Here is a 21,471-nt window from a genome sequence, read left to right as displayed (position 1 = left end):
AAGCGGGTTGTCCATGCTCTGCCACCATCAAACTTAACTGAACTTGAATTGTTTGGTAAAGAGGAATGGTCCAAAATACCTTCATCCAGGATCCAGGAACTGATTAAAAGCTACAGGAAGCGACTAGAGGCAAAAGGAGGATCTACTAAATATTAATAATATTAATGTCACATTTCTGTTGAGGTGCCCATACTTTTGCACCGGTCAAATTTTGGTTTAATGCATATTGCACATTTTCTGTTAGTACAATAAACCTCATTTCAATCCTGAAATATTACTGAGTCCATCAGTTATTAGATATATCAAACTGAAATGGCTGTTGCAAACACCAAAATATTTAGAACTAAAAATGATTAAGATTAATAGGGGTGCCCAAACTTTTTCATAGGACTGTATATATATATAATTTCACATCTGCTCCAATCACGGGATGATTTACGTGTATATATACTTAAAAAAAAAAAAAAAAAGCCTACAGCACTTAAAAGCCATCAAAAATGGCTGTTTTTTTCTACAAAACCGTTGCTTTTTGCAATATAACTGCCTTGTGTGTCTAAAAAGCCACAGGCGTGCACCTCTTCCCCCCAAAAAAAGGATAATTTTTTTGAGTGTGTTAAAGGCATAAACGCGAGTGTCAGCGCAGTGTATGATTGTATCCTCTGCTTACCATTTGTTTTTCCATAGACATACATGTCCCTTTCACTTTGACATAACTTCTGCAGCTAGAGCTTCCTTAGAGAGCTAGAAATTCCGTAGTTTTCTAGAAGCCACGCAAACCCAAAACAAAATTAATCTTGGACAGTTCGCCAAACTCTAATGTCCACTGGTTCATCATCCCTATACAGCGAATTTTCAAATGCCTTATTTAGGGAATTCTAAATTAATAAAAGAGGGGCGTGGCCTAGCAATGGAAGTGTGAGGACGTGTGTCTCCTCAGCTCCCTCCCGACTGCAGCTCCGTGCCTGCTTCTCAAGCTGACCAGCCCCATCCCTAAGCTCCTACGGTGAGGTCAAAGAGAGGACCTACCTCTTTGGCTCCTTTGCTAGTACCGGCGGGCCTTCCAAGATGGAGCCCGCCGCGTGCTCCACACTGCCTGGTGCTCACCCGTGGTCTTCATCACTGCAGGAGGACCCTGGCCACTCACCTCCGGCCTCCCTGGCTTCCAGCCCTCCATCACCAGTTGATGGGACTGCTTTTGTCAGCACGTCTCTGTCGCTCCTCACACCAGGTACCAGCAGTGTGCTTCATGGAGCTACCTCCCCCTCCCCCCCCCCCTGCCTCCATTATGGCACTGGAAGAGGACTGGCCTTCCCTCCCTGCTACCCCTATGCATTCTCAGGCCCATATGAACTCTGGCTCACCTGTGCTCTCCCCTCAACACCATGATGACCACATCCCCACCATTCTCAACAGATACTACCCGACGTGGTTCCACAGCATCAATCCGAGTTCAAAATCAAAGGGGGTCTCCATCGCCCTCTACCGCTCTCTCCAGTATGAGTTATTGGGCTCAGTCCTCGATACGTCCTCCGGGCCAGGACACACATGCAAAAAATCAAGTAGAAAAAATTTATCCAGCACGATGCAATAGAAGTCACAGGGGTATATATACCTCTACTAACACACCAATCAGTATCGCTATGACTAAGGGGTACTCCCCCGAAACACGTCAGCGGATCATTATATCGTGTTGAGAGTCTTGTTTAGTACTGTATGTCTCTGGATTCTCATTTTATGTTTTATGTCGTGTTGTGAGCAGATTTTTATGGACTATTTTGATGTCATAATAAAAGTTAAGTTTTAGAGACTTCTATTGCATCATGCTGGATATATTTTTTCTACTAGACGTTTTTATTGCTGGGGAGGAGGTGTTTTATTTCTGGTACCGCATGGCCTCTTGGTGGGACCTTGGGCGTATGGCCCTTTTTGTTTGATACTCCTGTTTTGATTATTGTACTGTATTCTCTGTTTTCGTTGAAAAATTTAATAAAATTTGATTATACCTAAATTAATAGAAGGGGTTCCCCCATTCAGGTTCCCCTCATCACTGAACCAGAGCAGAGGGTGACCATAAAGAGTATCGCCCTCTCTGGGCCACACTGCACATCCACACATTTGGTCAGATATGGTACCATAAGCTCAACCTTTCTGCTATTTAAAATCAGCAGAGCTATTGGTACTTTATTAGCAAACTCACTAGTTCAATGCACACTTATACACATATCGTGAAGTAGGTTAGTGCTGACACTATTACTGTGATCAAGCTTCCGACTAACCATTTACCAGGTCCCATGTCTGTGGACTGAAAGAGTCTTGTGAGCTAAGATGAATCAGTCAATCATTTAGTATCATGGAGCAACTTCAACACAACCAGCTATGAAATTGATTCCTTCCCATCAAGTCAATTTTGGTTTTGTATTTTTGCTTTTGCTCCCCACTTTAATTTTTCTGTTCACAGAGCCCAGTCATGGCTTATTTTTTGTGGGACAAAATGTACTTCACAATGATATCATTTAATACAATACAATGTACTGGAAAGCTGGACAAACAATTCTATTGGGTTTGTTTTTACAGTGTTCACTGTACAGCAAAAATATCATATCTATATTCTGTGGATGGTATGATGACGGTAATACCAAATTTGTATGATTTTTGTTATTATTATTATTGTTTATTTATATAGCACCATTAATTCCATGGTGCTTTACATTTGTTATGTTTATATTAAAGAAAAGAGAAAAAAAAAGGTGTACCTGCTGCCACAATAATTATATCCGCTATCAGAGTATGGACCTTCAGAAGTTCTCTTGGGGTGTATCTGTGTGTAATTGTCACTGTAGCATCACCTAAAGGAAAAAAATACATGTGTGTATATATTTATTGACATCCATTTAGCTATGACACTTTATATATACTTTATAAATACTACATATTGATGCCAATAACACATTGTCAGCTACATAAATTTTAGTCTTATTGATACTCAACATTTTTTGAGGTGTTATATCAAATTAATACGTCAGATATCACGCTGAATATTATTATATAGCAGCAGCGGATACATATTGACTCTATAAATAAATTCAAGCATGACACCCCATTATTGTTTATGGTTTCTGTGGGTAACCACTTTTTAAGCAGATTGGGTTTCTGTTTTTTGGGTCCCCACGCAGACCTGAAGACCGGAAACCTGAGGGCAAGTATGACCCTGGAGTAAGAGTGGAATTTCTTGAGTCAGGCATAGTATGACAATGAGAACTTTGCAGTACAGAGTTCTTTACAGCATAGCAATACTTTCCTGTATATTTCAGGAGGTGCTGAACCATGACTCAGAATTCAATGCACTCTCTTCACACTGTTTAGCATCTATATTCAAGCAGATCTTCATGTTGCTATTTTTGGCAAAATTTCCACATGATGCAAGCAATTCTCAAGCCTATTGTTTATGATCATGCGATACATTTGACTGGAAATATATTTAAATAGTTATTGAATTAATTCTACTGCACTGCAATAATTCCTGGAATAACAAATCGTATTTCACTGAAAAGACAAAATAAGAATGTCATGGTGACATATTTATTAAAGTGAGATACTAAATCCCACCTGCTTTTTCCACCTTGTGAAAAACCTCTGCTAGTAATTTGATGTCACCTGAGCCATTCACACCATGCTATGTTTAGTACAAGGGTATGACACATATTAGAATCCAGGGAATAATTTAAGAAATGTACTTCTTTATAGTAACATATCTATAATTTAGACTCAACCACTTTCTGTTACTGTACAGTGTCTGCACATCCTAATGTTATAGTGACATACCTGGTATAAAGACATGTAAAGGCAGTGCAGATTGTCCTCCAAGTGTTAGGACGAGCCGGGGCCTTCACTGTGCTGCGCAGAGGCTCCCGGCCCACTCTGTGTCCAGCACCGGAATGGCGCAGCTGGTCCCGGCGGGGGGTAGGCCGGAGCCTCTGCTTGAGTCTGCAAAGGTTCTGGTTTCCCTCTAGTGGGAGACCAGGACTTCCAGGGTCAAGAGGCTATTTAGGCCTCATTAGGCCTCATTCTGACCCTTGCCCCCCGCTGGTTATTCGTTTTTCCACAGAATCAGCTCCGCAGTGTTCTCCTGCCTCATGTCCTGTTTTCCTTGTTACCTTCTTGTATGTGTATGACCCCTGGCTTGCTTTACAGACGACTTCTTCTTGAATCTCCTGACTTGGCATTTACCTGACCTCCTGTGCATGACCTTTGGCCTTTCCTGACCTCTCCTGTCTGACACTTGTTTTGGCTACTCCACAAACCTCCTGTGTATGACCCGGTGCTCCTGACTACACTTCTGCCTCTCCCTCCTACTACAACGTGACTTCCTGTTAACCGACTTGGCTTGACTGACTACTCTTTGACTTCCTCTGGAACCTACTTTGACCTCTGGTTACCTACTTGCCCTGTACATCTGTTTCTCCTGTGCTGATCTGCTCTCCTGAACTTCATCCACGGAGGTTAGTGTCTGGGTTTTTTGGTTCCTCTTAACTTGGGATTCGCTGGGTTTGCAGCGCTCTCTGGGTGGCTGCAGATCTGGGCCCTGGATTTTACCAAGTCCAACTCTACCATCAGGAGCTCTAGGAAAGAACTCCAGGGCCAGGTTTTGCTCCGGTTAGGAGAGTGTAGTATACTCAGGACTGTTTTTGCCTTTGTGCCTTGGGATTCTTGTTGGCCAAAACTTACAGTGATTAATGTTGCATCGGGTTTCTAACACCGAGATTGTGATTCAGGGGCTGCCCCCTGTCACCTCAGTTTCTACCCACTACATGTGCAGACACAGTATCAAGTTGTGAGCGGGGTGGGAATAATAATTGCCACTGTCAATAACTTGCATGTTCATCCCAATAGATCTCTATTATAAGGGGACATTATTGAGGGGTGTTTTCTCCTATTGGCGGGCACAATATATTATACCACCACATAAAGACTTGATATTTAGCACTGTGGGGATAATATCTCAAATCGGTGCCTACATGTATTACAAATACGTTTTTGCAGACATTCATTCTTTTTAGAGTATATTTACAGTATTTCAGTTTGTATTTTAACGACATTACCTATTAAAATGTTGTTTTTATTTTTCTGTTTATACCTATTTCGTTTAAGGACCTATTTGTTCTGAGACTGTGTATCATTTCAGGTCCTGATTACCCTCTGTGAGATGTAAAAATAGCCCTTTGAAGAGGCCATCAAATTTGTCAGCAAGTATCATCAGCATCATCAGCGATGTGACCCCCTCTATTGTAAGTCTTAAAGGAAACACACTCATGAGATCGCCCTGGGTTGATGGAGAAGGATGAGGATCATTGTTAGGGTCATTATAGAGGAGGAACTGCAACTCCAGACTGGAAGGAGGATAACTGTGCCATTTGCCAATGGAATTCTGGGCTAATAGATTAGATTACCTATGTCAAAATGAATCACGCAGTGATCCATGAGGATTTTCACACCCTCCTTCTGATGTCACCATCTCCCATTATCATCATATTGCATTTAACATGAAAGATTATTTCTTATGAGTACTTGAAATCTAATATAAATGCATATCAAATAATATGCACAGTAAATTTATATTGTATTGCACAGATTTGCAACAAAACCCCCTCAAAAAAACTTAACCCACGAAGAAGAGTAGGTTTGCCTTAATCTCAACACTTGTCACTGTGAGATAACAGCCCTGAGCACATTCCTGTCTATGCCTTTATCAATAAATAACAGCAGAAGATAACAGCAGAAGATAACAGATCTGGAGAACTCAGATTCCCCCCTTCCAGAGGTCAGTGAGTCACATTACCCACCCTGAGATCAGATAACAGGTCCAAGGAAATATTCTGTAAACAATGGGAGGAATAATGTCACATAGCAGGTAAACAAAGCAGCATTTCTAAAGCAATGTATTTAGGAAAGCTCTTGTATTTACATAAGTTATAAGTTTTTATAGGATCCTTGAAATGGGAATACCCCTATAAGTGGCCTGAGCCTTAGGTATCAGTGAGTAAAAATTTAAATAAAAGTGGATCAGGTGGGCTATTACAACCAAAAGTCAAGGTTCAGCTCTTAAATTATGCTTAGTTCTCTGTGAAAGAGTAAAACTTTCTGCTGGTTTGCTTGGATGGTGACTTCTGTGCTTAGTTGCTTGCACTTATATTCTTCTGGTTTCTTGAGTTAGACATTGCCTCTCAATTTTGGTGCTTAATGTTTTTTGTTTGGTTTTGGGAACTAAAAAAACATCAACTGGAAATAATAAGTAAATTAAATAAGTAAAATGATACAGCAGAATGCAGATTTATATGGGTAATTTATTAATTTAAAATCTGTTATTTTTTTAATAACTCTTACCCCCGGGTCTCTCATGTCTTCCATCTGTGTGCAGTAGCATTGAAATAGGCATCCCAACATTCTTTGATCTTCCCGCAACTACCACATTTTTGCCAAATGTTTTTATCCCTAAAATACAGAAAGACAGACAATTCCTAAATATGATTTCACTTTTATGGATTTGTATGAGTAATTGAAATACAATTAAAGGATAAGCTCATCTTTGCAACCCTTTATTTGTACCAATGCATCTAGAATGAAAACACAGTGAGACCTTAAGCTGAATCCAGGCTTCATTTAGAGCAACGGACGGAGGCTGAGGCCCCATGTTGTGGAAATGCAGGGGTTTTTTCTTGCAGATTTTGCTTTGGATTATCGAGCCAAACCTAGGAGGACACTGAGCAGAAGGTAGAAGTATAAGAGCTTCCTATATATTTCCTATTCCTTTTGTAGCCATTCTTGGCTTTGGCACAAATAAGCGCAACAAAATCTGTAACAAAAAATGCTACCTTTCGGCAATATGGGGTCTCAGCCTAAGGATCATATCTCCAGACCGGGAGAAAGGAAACTGGAGTGAATTACAATTACCTGCTTCTCTATTGAAGGTTAAAGCGTAACATTGAAACAAGTTTTTTTTATCATTAATAAATTTTTAAATATAACAAATTTTGGCTTGTTTTTGAGAAATCCTACATTTCTTTATTCTTTACCTTGCTTCTTTATTTAGAGCTGTAGAGTAGGGAAGGTAATGCTGGAAGGGGGTATAACTTCAAACAGATCTATGTTTTAAAATTCCCAAAATGCAACAGTAGTTCTTATGTCTACCTGTAAAATCTCCTGGGGAATATCCAGTTGAAAACACAATCAGAATTAGCATATTCATATGCAGGTGCCATCTCTCCAAATCCCGACTATGTTTTCAACTGTTGTGAGGTCTGTAAATTATCGGTATGGTGAAATAATCTTGGCATTATAAGCTGAGAATGTTGTCTTTCATATGACACTAGATTTCATATGACACTAGACACACAGTGGCCCCTACACACAGTATAATATCCCATAACAGCTCCTCCACACAATCTAATGTCCCATAGAGGTCCCTTCAAAACAAATTTTCCAAACATTTTGGTTTAGCAGATTCCACAATTTTGGGGGTTTACCACTCAAGATCTATTACACTCTGGGGTCTCTCCAGACCCCAGAGTATAAAATGTAAAGACCCAGGAGACGAGAGGAAACACCCTGGGCTCCACCTTTGACGCTTCTGCCTGATGTCAGTGACCTCTGATTGGGTTTCAAGAGTCATGTTGGCATCGTTATACATCATGATGCCAGCATAACCCTTGAGGTCAGCAGTCTCTGACGTCATGCATAAGCAACTGGAGAGGGGAACAGGGAAGGAGATTGAACAGCCCACTTACTTGAGATTTCCACAAGGAATGTATAGTTCCACTGGGTTAAATGAAAATACTTGATACAGGAATGGATGAAGCACGCGATAACTGCCCGTCGGCCATGGGACGATTATAGGAGATACATAGAAAGGAATCCGGCTCCTACTCCAATTCCATAAAATATAACTTTTAAATGTCATGTTGTCATGCATAAGCACCGAAGACAACAAGGAGGCTGCGTCGGAGTCCAAGGAAGGTGAGTAACATTGTTTTTTTTTGTTTGATCATCTCTCCTGGGCCTCCACTTATTATACTCTATGAGGAGACCCCAGAGTATAATGATAGCAGTTTTATTTCAGATGTGTTTGGTCCAAACAAAACTTCTGGCTAGTTTGCACAAGTGCTGCCTCACAGGGTCTGGGGCTGCTGTTCCAGGGAAAGATGCCAAGAGTGACACGCATGCCAGGGTTGCCAACCCCTGCAATACATTGTATTATTGACCAGAGTTCTTGGGGTTCAAGACCCTTAGGGGTTCTAAAAAAATAATAATAAAAATTCAACACACTCCTTTTCCCTTGAACACATGTAAAGGGAAACATACATATTAGGTATCCCTGTCTCCAAAAATGCCTGGTTTACAAACTTATAAAAATATTTTTCCCTTACTGTACACTGAATTCAATAGTGGGGAGAAAAAAAAATCAAAAGAGCTGAACCACCATTTTTTTCACAGTTTTGCCTCCCATAAAAATTTGGACTGTGGGGGGCTAATAATATCTTATGAAAAATTGTGTATAGAGTTGGGGGCTGGGATTGTTCTATCTGTCCAGAGATGAGCAATTTGGAGACTTGCCAGACTGGTTATGTAAATACTATGCTCTGTGTATTGGGTGATGCTATCTTACAAAGGATGGAGACAGATCGTCTGGAACCAGGGGCATTGTTAGGAAAGGATCAAAGACCAAAGACCCTTTTATAGATAAGGGACAAGAGAAGGGTAATTAAGCTAATTGTCTCCAACAAGGATGTCTATTGTCTTTAGAATACCATGAGATAGACATCTAGGGTGTGTATTTGAGACATGTGTGTATTTGAGACAACGCTGGTTTTGCCGGAGGCTCGTCTGTGAGGAAGTGGAGTCTAAGATCGGACCAGGATGGAGACTGCTGTGGACCGATCTTAGACTCCGCCTCCTCCAGCAGAACCAGCGTTGATTGGCTGAATTCTGTACTCTGTATGGCATTCGGCCAATCAACGCTGGTCAATGCATTCCTATGGGAAAAGTCAGCTCGCGCATATCGCAAGCTGACAGGGATCCCGACCAGATAGAGCCCCAAAGAGCTGGGTGAGTAACATTCCCACCTAAATAAAGGTAATCCCTAGCTAACCCTGCTTGTAGATCTATCCCTGTCTCACAGTTACATAGTTCACAGTCTCATATGAACCGGATATTAAATCCACTGTTCGTATAAATTGGAGGTCACCTGATTTAGTCAGCCAATTACTTTTTCCAATTTTTTTTTCAATGCCTCCGTTGTCGTAGTTCCTGTCCCACCTCCCCTGCGCAGTTATTGGTGCAAAAAAAAAAGCACCAGGGAAGGTGGGAGGGGAATCGAATTTTTAGTGAGTTTGCCACCTGGTGTTCGACTTGAATCTCGAGCAGCATGATATCTGATCGAACATGTACTCGATCGAACGCTGTTCGCTCATCTCTAATGTTTACATTTTAACATCCACACTTACTAAGACTGATGTGCTTTAAGCCTGTCAAAATATAATAAATGGTTGGGGTAACTTGCACCAAATGTTGTAAAAGGAGCATGGCTCATTAAAAATGGGGCTAATGTGCAAGGTCTAGCTGTCAGAAAATCAGATTTATTCTTAAAACCCAATAGTGAACTGACCATTTGTATTTTTATGAGGCTTTTACTTTTTTATTCAATATATATATATATATATATATATATATATATATATGTATATATATATATATATATATATATATATATATATATATATCATCAATACACCTGTTCTCTGAATGATTTCCCATACAGCCGCAGCAGTGGCAGGAATAATAGATGACTGATCCAGGCAGAGTCTTCCGATATTCGCTATGTGAAACCCATCCACGTCTTTCTCTGGAGCTACAGCATTACATATATCTCGTTCATTGATATGCTCTAGAACAATAACAGATATTTTATTACTATAAAAAGCTATCAACAAAGATAAATATGACAGTAATGTATTCAGTTTGTTTAAATCATATTTTATTCATACATGCAATATATACTTTTTTTTTTTTTAATTTCTCCAACATGACAGATTTGATATGGCTAGAACAGTTTCAACAAAATCCTTATATTCTACTACACTACTTAAAAACTGTATTACCATTACTTAAATAAAATATACTGATATAATAGAAGAATAATTAAAGCAATGTAATGGACAGCCCCAATATTATATTACTATTTCAGTTAAAATTGTAATAGCTGCTTAACTAATAAATAAATAATTCATACTAAACTGTGATGGTTGTCAGTTAAGGGAATCTAATTGTAACTGGTGGAGATGGTACACAATAGCCATATATATATAATTGGTATACTATATAACCAATAATAAATCAATCAATATACTATGTAAGTCTACACGAAGAAACAAAGCACTAATGCTAATTCATCTATCTAATAAAAGTATAACATGATTAGTAGCCATTGGTACAGCAATTATGAACATGAAAAATAATTTTAGTAAATAAAAAGTGCAATAAATAAAGAGTAAATGTATCAAGTGTATCAATCAAAGAAGAAATCCTTGAAATTGTAAAAAAAAGTTATCCGACCAAATTCATACAAAAACTTGCACCTTGTAGTAAAAATAGGAAAATGGGAAGTTAAAATACTCCTATAAAAATATATTATAATACCCAAAACAAGGGACAGACTACAATAATTAAATAACAGTCTATTTAGCTTACTTTAGAATATTTATATGAAGCTGCATAATATATGATATAAATATCCCAATCCTGATTGTGTTTTCAACCTGTGATATCGCTGGAGATAATATAGGTAGCACTACAAGAAGAGAATCTCCTCTTTCATATGACATCAAAAGCAGGTTTGTACATTTTATAGTGCTGAGATATAACCATTTCACGTGACCCTCATCTACCTCATTTTCTCTCCATATTACACAGCCTCTTAGTCCATTACATCCAGTAATAGGCAGAGAACATCTCTCAATACAGAAGCAAGGTAAGAATAAAGAGATGCCGGATTTCACAGAAAGGAGCCAAAATTTGTTATTAAAGTATATTACAAAATGTATGACACAAATACTGAGAAAAAAAGCAAAAGTTGTCTGAAAGTTTAGTTACATTTTAATGATTGTGGAAAATGCGGACAAATCACTTTTCCCCACTCTCTCCCTCCTTCCCCACAACCATCAGATCAGGTCAGGTCAGATCAGTGCTGGACAGGAGAAATTTTCCTGTAAAATAGTGAAGCTGTCTGGACCTCTACCTTCTGTCCCTTAATAATGATAGTGGCCGGGAGAAGAACTTCTCTACTGACTGCTATCGCTAACCCCTGATACATTACAATATTGGCAGCAGAGATCAGTAATTGCCTGCTACCACTTATGTAATAGTGCTAAAGAGGTTCAATCATAGGCCCCAGCAGTGACGTCTGGGGTATGTTTACCTCAGGCAGGTGAGGACCAAAGAAGATGTAGAAGAGAGCTGGATGGAGCAAGAACGCCCAGGAGAGGTGAGGCAAGATGAGTATAAGTGTTTATTTTTAATCACTACCCCTGGGCCTCTACTTATTATACTCTAGGGTCCGAGGAGACCCCAGAGCATAATGATAGCACTTGCCCTTGGGAGCATATTTTACTGTGTGGGGTCCACCGTGGAGCATATAATACTGGGGGGGGGGGGCACTGTGGAGCATATTACACTGTGTGGGGGCCACTTTGGGCATATTATACTGTGTGGTGCAATTGTTGAGCATATTATACTGTGTGAGGCTCCTTCACTATTCATATCACATGCCATCTGTTTTATAGCAACCATGCACCACTGCGTTTTACAATCCCTGCAAGGCGAAACCCATTCACACATTGCAGAAAAAATACACGCAGCGGAATTACTGCAATTTCCAAAAGCGTCACAGTTTTGGAAATCGCAGCATGCCAAGTATACATTGTTCATTGATGTACAAAACTTTATTAGAATGTTGATGTAGTGCAAGATGCAATGTATAGTGTAGGATCTGTGCCAATAATCTGTTATGCTTCTGCGCTACTTAGTATGCATGCAATAATTATTGTACCTGTACTGTGCTCCAGCCTGCGCTGCAACACAATACATTATATATATATATATATATATATATATATATATATTTGATGACTAATTGTAAATAAAGCTATTTCCAATTTTTAAAAAGCTGCCTTTCTGCAACCTGAGTTATGCAAAATTTTGTACCTGGAATGTAATCACATCTACTGGGGCACATGCTTTTGTGCTTCTAAGGGACTGCCTGAGATACCCATCCTGGAGTACTTGCCTGCAACAAGGTTGTTTTATTAGTGCTATTCTTTTGCATTTTTTTTAGTTTTCTATGTTCTTCTTTTTCATTTTTTCTATCTCTATCTCTCTCCAATGCAAGTATACGAGCCTATACTTGTACTGCACATGACTATGGCTGGATTGATAAGGCATATATGAATGGTGCATGTGTGGTATATGCACATGCCGTCAGAGTAAAGTTAAAAAGAAAATCTGTTCTAAATGCTGGGAGTGTAAACAGCAAGCTGAGTAGTTACAAGGAAAAATACTCGGCAATTATTTTACTGCAGATGTTAGTTTTTTAACCTTAATGTTTCATGTATTTAATGAAAACAAATAAAATAAAAAATTAAGTGAAAGGTTTGGACTAATAAATGGGAGATCAAAAATTCACAGTAGTTAAAATTCACAGTTTTACTTACTGCCCTCATCCAGTCCTTTATACAGCTAGGTTTTCACCTGTGCCCGGACTACGATGGGGATTCTGTACCCCATTCTGCTATAAAAATGAGGAGAGAAAAGTCCTGCAAGCAGTGCTTTTCTCTCCGCATTTCTCCACCCTTTTTGGGTGGAAATCTGGCAGACCCCATTATAGTTTATGGAGAATGTGGGTTTCTGAGGGTAACCATTTTTTTAAGTGGATTAGGTTTCGGTAACCCAAACACAGGTGTGAACCTAGTGTAAGTCTAAGGGCTTTAAATGAAATGTTAGGAACAGTGGCAGCTGCCACAGGGCCCGGGACATTAGGGACCCAGTGACAGCCGCTTTTCAGACCCCCGAGTATAATGATCGGCAGCCCGAGAGAGGTAAGAAACATAAAAAAACACTGTTACTTACCTCTCCACGATCCGGACAGGTTTCGTCCTAGACGTCTGACGTCTCATGACCCCGCCCTGCGTCCCGGGTCATGTGACGTCTGACGTAATTGAAGATGGACTACTTCGGAGGCTGACAGTGTAGGAGCTGAGAGATGGGTGAGTGACAGAGATTTTTTTTATGTTTTTCTCCCCCTGGGTCTCCGAAAAGACCCCAGAGTATGTATAATAATTGTTTATGGATGTCCATACTATAATACTATACTATAATACTGTGTGCAGGGACCACTATGATGCATAATACTGTGTGTAGGGGCCACTATAGGGGATAATACTGTGTGGAGGGGCCACTATGGGGGATAATACTGTGTGCAGGGGCCACTATGGGGCATAATAGAGCGCACAGGAACGCGTAGGAAGGGGTCGGTCGAGGTCTTCAGCGTTGGTGTCGGTCGGAGAGGGGGGGCCCATGTCAAAAGTTTGCCATGGGGCTCCGCCATTCCTAGTTACGCCACTGGTCAGGAAATGTATTTTCTCTTTGACTTCAGCATCTCTGTTTTTTACTTTCTTTTCAGATAATTCCCTTTGTGAGAAGGTGATAGGCAGATTGCTGGAGTCCAGATATTTCAGCCCAGGTTTCTGACATGTGTGAGGTCCAGGGTGGATCTGGAGTAGGCCTCAGGCCAGGTGTAGATCCTTGGCTCATTACTGAGCCAGAAAAGGCTGCAGCTCTTGCATTGCAGTGCAGTTCCATGAGGTGAAAGGAGGTGTATGGTTCTGTCCTGTAACCCTGAGTCCGGTGAGACTATATTACTCCTGTTTTGTTCATGTGGCTGAAAGTAAGCCACACGTATAGTTAGGTTATCAGTTCTGTTTTGTTAGTTGCTCAGACAAGTAGGTTTTTTTATTTAGTTTTTTGCCTGAAGTTAAGGCTGTATTTTGTTTTTCTCATTTTGTGCCTGAAGTCAAGATTTATTTATTTTCTTGCATTTTTTTCCTAAATAATCCTGTTTGCTCCACATTTTGTGTCCCTGTCTTGACTGTTTGGGTCCGCACCTCTGCTTCTACCAAGCTAACTTCCCTACACCTTATACTAGCATAAGCATTAGTAGAAGCTCCTAGTCCCTGATCCTAATGCCCTACTAGTGCCATATCCTGAACTGCTGCCACTTTATATATTAGAGGACCTGGTTTTAACTGCATCCCCTATAGTTAGAAATCTCTAAACTGAATGTACACTTTGAGTTTTTGGTTCTTTTTTTATGTAGATTGTGAGCCCCATATAGGGATCACAATGTACATTGTTTTGCCCTATCAGTATGTCTTTGTAGAAAGGGAGGAAATCCACGCAAACACGGGGAGAACATACAAGCTCCTTGCAGATGTTGTTCCTGGCGGAATTCGAACCCAGGACCCCAGCACTGCAAGGCTGCAGTGCTAACCACTGAGCCACCGTGTTGCCCCTGTACACTGAGTTTTGTAATGGATTTTTTTATTCTTTTTTTGACAAGTCCTTTTTTTCTTAAATTGTAGATAACTTTAAACAACGCCATTAAATGTAATGAAATCTCATTGAACAGGTTTTTTTTAATACTATTTAATCAGAATATAAAACTACACAGATTGGCTGACACTGCTGATATCAGAACGATGAAAAAATATTAAAATATAACTTTTATTAATTGGCCCATAAGGCTAAAAGTGTCCCCACCCAAACAAAATGAAAAACGTGTGTATACACACTCCAACTGAACAGGACTAGAAGGACAACACTTCACTGCTTCAGTATCCTATACAAGGGAAATCCCCATGAATCTATATCCAACCTCTGTGATCAATTTCTTTAGTCGGAACCAGTTGCAACACTTATGTTATAAGGACTAAAGTAGGAGTAATTCCCTAAATATCCTTGGTCCCTCATTTCAGAAACCAGAGGCAATATTTTGTGAATTAGGGCTATAGTTGGAGTATTTCCCTAAATGCCCTTGGTTCCCGATTTTAGCAACCAAAGAATCAGAATATAGTTACACCATGATGATATTAGGTATTAATTTGTTATAACTAGTATGTAAGGTATGAAGGAGGGGCAGATAAAAATCAATCCTAAGGCAACGAGAAAGCTGAACAGCTCAAAAATAAATAGTTTGAGACATTTACGCAACACAGTCAAGTAGCTTTCATGTGTTCACCTATAATAACATATTTTCTGAAGCTATGATTGCTTAAAGGTCCTTGTATATGGACTCACTCTATATAAATAGAAAATTTAAACAGTTTTTACATAAAGGGTATGACTAATGTTAAGCCTAAAAACAAAGACTTCAAAAACTTCATCTAAGGGGGAGTTCACACGGAGTTACGTGCCGCGTGATGTGGCACGTAGACGCCGCGGGACCCTTTGCGGGCCGTACACGCTCCCATTGAAATCAATGGGAGCGGGGATCGTATGCGCCGCGCTAGTTTGCGGCCGTGCATTTATTCGGCCCGCAAAGGGTCCTGCGGCGTCTACGTGCCACATCACGCGGCACGTAACTCCGTGTGAACTCCCCCTAAGTCTTATTTAGTCACTTGTGTTACTTCTAAGCCAGCTGTGGCTTCCTAAAGTGTATGATGTTAACACAAATTCACACTTAAATTCTATAGATACTTTAGAAAAAAAAAAATTTACATTTTGTTAGTGGTAAGTAACTTGAGATAAAACCATACTTGTCATTCCAGCATCCCCATAAAAAACCCTACTGTAATATTAGACACCATGTACCAATCCCTCCTTGAACATTCAACAATGATTTTCCTCCCTATATTTACCAACATTAGGAAATGAAGACCAAGCTATTCTTAATGCTCCAATTACAACTGAAGAGATATCTATAGCTATATTCTTTAACAATTTCTCTCAGTTCAGGCCCAGATGAATTTACAGCTTTATATTGTTTTTTTTTTTAAACGTGTTTTATTAAAGGATATCACAGAGCACAAATAAATAAAAAATGTATGACTTAGGGGGCGTTCACACTACCGTCGGTGTCCGACATGTAGTGTCCGCTCCTAGTGTCCGCTCAAAATCTGTCACGGACACTAGGAGCGGACACTAGCTGTGTCCGTGACACCTGTCATTTATTTCAATGGGCATCGGGTGCGTTCTTTTGCACTCTGTGCCCATCCTTTCCTGTCCGCAAGTGAAGATGTCCGACTTCTCAAGCGGACAGAAAAACCCTGCATGCAGGGCTCTGCGCGCCGCGACAAATTTAGCCCCGCCTACTTTTCTGTTGACTCCGCCCATTCTCATTCATTTTTCATGTGCTCCCACACAGTATAATCCTCCTACAGTCACCCGTAAATTATATGCCTCCCCTCCATCTCTCCCCCAGTTTCATATACACCCTTCCTCTGCCCTCCCCCAGTTTCATGTCCCCCCTCCATCTCTGTCCCCAGTTTCATGCTGTTCTCCCCCTTTCAACTGCCCACAGTTTCATGTCCCCCCGTCTCTGCCCCAGTGTCATGCCATTCTCCCCCCTTCATCTTCCTCAGTGTCATGCCATTCTGCCCCAGTGTCATGCCATTCCCCCCCTTCATCTGCCCCAGTGTCATGCCGTTCCCCCCCTTCATCTGCCGCAGTGTCGTGCCATTCCCCCCTTCATCTGCCCCAGTGTCATGCCGTTCCCCCCTTCATCTGCCCCAGTGTCATGCCGTTCTCCCCCCTTCATCTGCCCCAGTGTCATGCCATTCTCTCCCCACCCCCTTCATCTGCCCCAGTGTCATGCCATTCTCCCCCCCTTCATCTGCCCCAGTGTCATGCCATTCTCCCCACCCCTTCATCTGCCCCAGTGTCATGCCGTTCTCTCCCCACCCCCTTCATCTGCCCCAGTGTCATGCCATCCCCCCCCTTCATCTGCCCCAGTGTCATGCCGTTCTCTCCCCACCCCCTTCATCTTCCACAGTGTTATGCCGTTCCCCCCCTCCCCTTCATTTGCCCCCCAGTTTCATGGGCCCCTTCATTATGTTCCAACTTAATGTTAAACACAAAACAAACACTTACACTTACCTCTTCCATCGCTCCCCCGCCACTCCTCCCTCTGCTCACTCCACTGACGAAGCCGGGCAGCAGCGTTTAAAGCAGGAGCTGAGCTGTCACAGCTCCTGCTTTAATCGTGTATGTTTTCAGCTCATCGGCGTCCGACAGACGCCGATGAGCTGAAATCGGGACCGGAAAGTGCTGGGGCGGGCAAGTGCCGGGGGGCCCCCAGAGGCTCTGTGAACTCCGGCACTTGCCCGACTATGCCCTGCGCTGACGCCGGCCCTGAATGACTGCTGCGGGCGCAAGGGGGCCGGCACACGGTGGCGAGCCAAAACTGGGCCCCCTCCATTTTTAAATTTTTCCGGGCCCCTGACGCCAGTACCAGTAATACTGGCCTATCGGCGGCCTTGCTCCTTGCTAGTGGGCGTTATATGTGAATTGACAGAACCCCTACGGTAATATAGTCCCAGAGCGACCATCAGGGACAATACTCATCTATCTTCATCGAGCAGTTATCTACAACAAGAGTCTCACATGGAGTCGAAGGTGAGTAATGGTAACCAAACCTAGGAGGGGGAATGGGGAGATCAGCAGCCTAGGGAGTTCAGTATTGCATCTGCTTCAGCTGGTGTTGCAAAGAAGTGTATCCCGTCGTCATGAATAACTCGAAGACGTGCTGGGAACATCATGGAATAGGTTATCTGAAGGTCTTGGAGTTTCTCCTTAAGCCCCTCTGTTAGAAAACCTTCAGCTCTGACCACATGATAACCCCACCTAAAATTATCAGCAGATGGACAGGTGTGTGATGCAGCCCCTCTATTAAAAAGCATACATGACTGTCTCTCTACACCGAACCTGGTTCTCACGGTAAGAAAGGTTGGGGACCACTGGTCTAGAAGTTGGTTGCAAAGATATGGCTGAAGAGTATAACAAAGTCATTGCTATGTAGCATGCATTTCTTCATTAGCATTGATGCAGGTCCTGAATGATTCTGTATTTGGCAACACATGACAGTAATTTTACCTAGAGTGCTCATTTAAAGTGGTATTCCTACCAGAGAAAATGGGTCAGATATGAATACCCCTTTATGTTTTACTGAGATTGATACCACTGGTATAAACTATCAATGACAACTATTGATTTGCTGGGAGTAGGTTTAGCTCTGTCAAATTTTATCCCTGAGATACTGTATGTGACATCTATGGTATTTAAACATTAAACCTAGAGGCGTGTGAGTAAGCATGACCTTATACCACAGACGCAAGATAACACATGAATTTATTCTTTGATACCTGTGGGAATGTGCCTATGTAAAACTCATATTTCATAAGCTATCTTAAGCTATTTTACATCATATACAAGGCAAACTACATTACATACAGTGGTGCTTGAAAGCTTGTAAATCCCTCAAAATTTTCTTTATTTCTGCAGAAATTTGACCTAAAATTAAATGAAATGTTAAAAGTCATAAAAGTAAATAAAGAGAAACAAATAAAAAAAAAAGAGTCCAAAATATTGACTTTGTCTTCAATTTATAAAATGATTAATATCTGAGTCTCTGAAAATTTGCTTTGAATATCTGATATAACCCCCTTGTGTAGATATACACAGTCCAGTCACATTAATGTGACCACCTGTCAGAATCCAGAATAACCACCTTTCGCAGAGCGGACCACTGCGAGACGTGCAGGAAGAGAGGGGATGTTGTGATGATGTTCACTGGGATGTTGAGCCATGCCGACTCCAGTTCAGTGGCCAGCTGCGCTAGGTTTGAGGTGGTCCCATAGATTCTCAATTGGGTTCAAGTCCAGGGAAATTGCTGGCCAAGGGAGTACGGTAAACTCATCCTGGTGTTCCTCAAACCATGCATGTACATTGTGAGCTTTATGGCACGTCGCATTGTCCTGCTGGTAGATGCCATCATCCTGAGGAAAAACAATTCACATGTAGGGGTGAACATGGTCCGCAAGGATAGATACATACTTGTGTTGATCTATTCTGCCTTCCACAATGATGAGTGCACCCAGATGGCTGATGACACGTGCCTTCTGCGATTGGTTATTTAACGTTGACGTCAAAAGTAGGCGGTGGTCACATTAATGTGACTGGACTGTGTATATTTACAATATATTTTGTTGCACAGAGGTTACATTCCTCAAATAAACTTTACGTCTTCATAGGGAATTCACACTTTTTTGTTTGGTCTGATAGTTTGTGATTGATGTACACAAAAATTTCGGGTTCTGCTGGACCCAAAATTTTTGCAATATTTGCCATGAACACCATTGGAGCCATGATGGGACATAATACTGTGTGGACAGACCATTATGTGACATTGTACAGTGTGCAGAGGCCACTATGGGATATTATACAATGTGGAGGGGCTGCTATGGAACATTATACTTTTTGGAGGGTCCACTATTGGACATTATACTGTATGGAGGCCGCTATGGAACATTATACTGTGTGCAGGGGCCACTATGGGACATTATACAGTGTGGAGGGAGTTTGATAACTAATGTCTTGCATTCCAATGTGTTGTAATATATCACCACACCACTTCTATGGCAGGCTGCCTAGTGCAGCTGGCAATAGAAGGTAATGTCAGAAAGGTCTGGTAGCCTTCAAAAGGCTCTTGGCTGTCATGGTAATGGGAAAATGGCAAAATGTGGGCGCCTGTGCTCCACCAGGAAAGTGGCGCTTTGGTCACCTTTGAGCGAGACGGCAGTGGGCCTTATTGTGGGTATAATACAGCAGAGACCCAAAGAGTGGCCACCATATTTAAATACAGCTGCATAATTGTATGGCGGATGTCGGGAAGAGGTTAAGCTCTATCATGTCAGAAGGACAGTGTCAGACAGGGGGGCGTGATTGAGAGCTCCAATCAGGCAGCCAGTATCAGAGCTCAGTATCCCACCAATTACTTGCTCCTGCCTGACACCACCCTCTTGACAGTACAGATTCTAAATAGCATTTCAGGCACCAAAAGTAACAGCACTGATTGCTCGGGAACAGTTAGAGAAAAAATTCCCTATCGCCCCGAATCAATGAAACATACATAGCTCCCAACTGTCTCGGGTCAGGCGGGACAGTTCCGATTTTACACTGCTGACCCGCCATCCTGGACAGCTTACGGCTTGTCCTGCTATGCCCCTGAAGTATTTTGTTTGTTAACAAACTTTGCCACGATCCACTGGCTTTTATCCCAGGGTAAAGAATAAATACTATACTCGGTAAGGACCTTCTGACATCAGACGGTCACATGGTATTCTCTAGTTTTGCTTGTAAGATGATCCTTCCACATGAAGAAAAGTTTATCCCATGCTGTGGAGGAACATGGAGAGAATTGGGGTGCAGGGTGTACTGTGTGGGGGGTAAGAGATGTGGTGTGCTGGATGTACTGTGGTGGGGGAGAGATAAGGCATGCAGGATGTATTGTGTGGGGGAGATGTGGGGTGCAGGGTGTACTGTGTGGAGGGAGAAATGTGGGGTGCAGGGTATACTGTGATGGGAGGGAGATGTGGGGTGCAGGGTGTATTTTGTGGGGATAGAGATGTGGGGTGCAGGGTGTACTGTGTGTGAGGAGGGAGATGTGAGGTACAGAGTGTACTGTGGTGGGATAAGAGATGTGGGGTGCAGGGTGTACTGTGGGGGAGAGATGTAGGGTGCAGGGTGTAAAGTGTGTGTGGGGGGAGATTTGAGGTGCAGGGTGTACTGTGTGGGGGGAGAGATGTGGAGTGTAAGGCGTACTGTGGGGGAGAGATGTGGGGTGTATGGGTGTACTGTCAGGGGGATGTGAGGTTCATGGATGTACTGTGGGGGGTGGATGTGGGGTGTAAGGTGTAGTGTGGGGCGCAGATATGGGGAGTGTAAGGTATACTGTGGAGGGAGAGATGTGGTGCATGGGAGTACTAAGGGGGGGAGATGTGGGGTGCAAGGTGTTCCCAAAGAGAAATGGATGGAAATGGGCAGAGTCAATTTAGAAGTGAATGGAGCTAAATTTACAGCAGCACACAAAGCACACCCACATTATGTCCCTCTTTCTGTCCTTTAAAAGTTGTGAGGTATACAGCATAGCCTATTACCAGAGAATTGGAGATTGTGGTATATATTAAATAATATAGATATAGAAATTCTTTACATCTAAAACTCAGTAACAGTTGTTGAAGGTTGTAAATCACTTTTTGTGGTAATGCCAGGAGCTTTATCAGGATACTGATAAGTATATAAGGTGCACGAGAAAAAAAACATGGAGCAGCTCTAAACTTAGTGTCAGAGGAGCAGCCTATCCTGACAAGTGAC

The 21,471-nt window shown here is 41.7% G+C and overlaps 1 protein-coding gene across 1 annotated transcript in view; it reads right to left on the bottom strand.

Moving 5' to 3' along the window:
• MTHFD2L (methylenetetrahydrofolate dehydrogenase (NADP+ dependent) 2 like) overlaps positions 1-21,471 on the bottom strand; it is a 50,187-nt gene that overhangs the window by 11,107 nt on the left and 17,609 nt on the right. The window contains exons 4-6 of the mRNA XM_075285294.1: positions 9,785-9,937; positions 6,382-6,489; positions 2,754-2,846 (exon numbers count right to left, since the gene is read on the bottom strand). Coding sequence (XP_075141395.1) covers positions 2,754-2,846; positions 6,382-6,489; positions 9,785-9,937 — 354 coding nt within the window. The remainder of the gene's footprint in view (positions 1-2,753; positions 2,847-6,381; positions 6,490-9,784; positions 9,938-21,471) is intronic.

The sequence above is a fragment of the Leptodactylus fuscus genome, chromosome 1 (genome assembly GCF_031893055.1).
Source record: "Leptodactylus fuscus isolate aLepFus1 chromosome 1, aLepFus1.hap2, whole genome shotgun sequence".
Classification (NCBI taxonomy): Eukaryota; Metazoa; Chordata; class Amphibia; order Anura; family Leptodactylidae; genus Leptodactylus; species Leptodactylus fuscus.
This window is presented reverse-complemented; position numbering and strand designations above follow the sequence as displayed.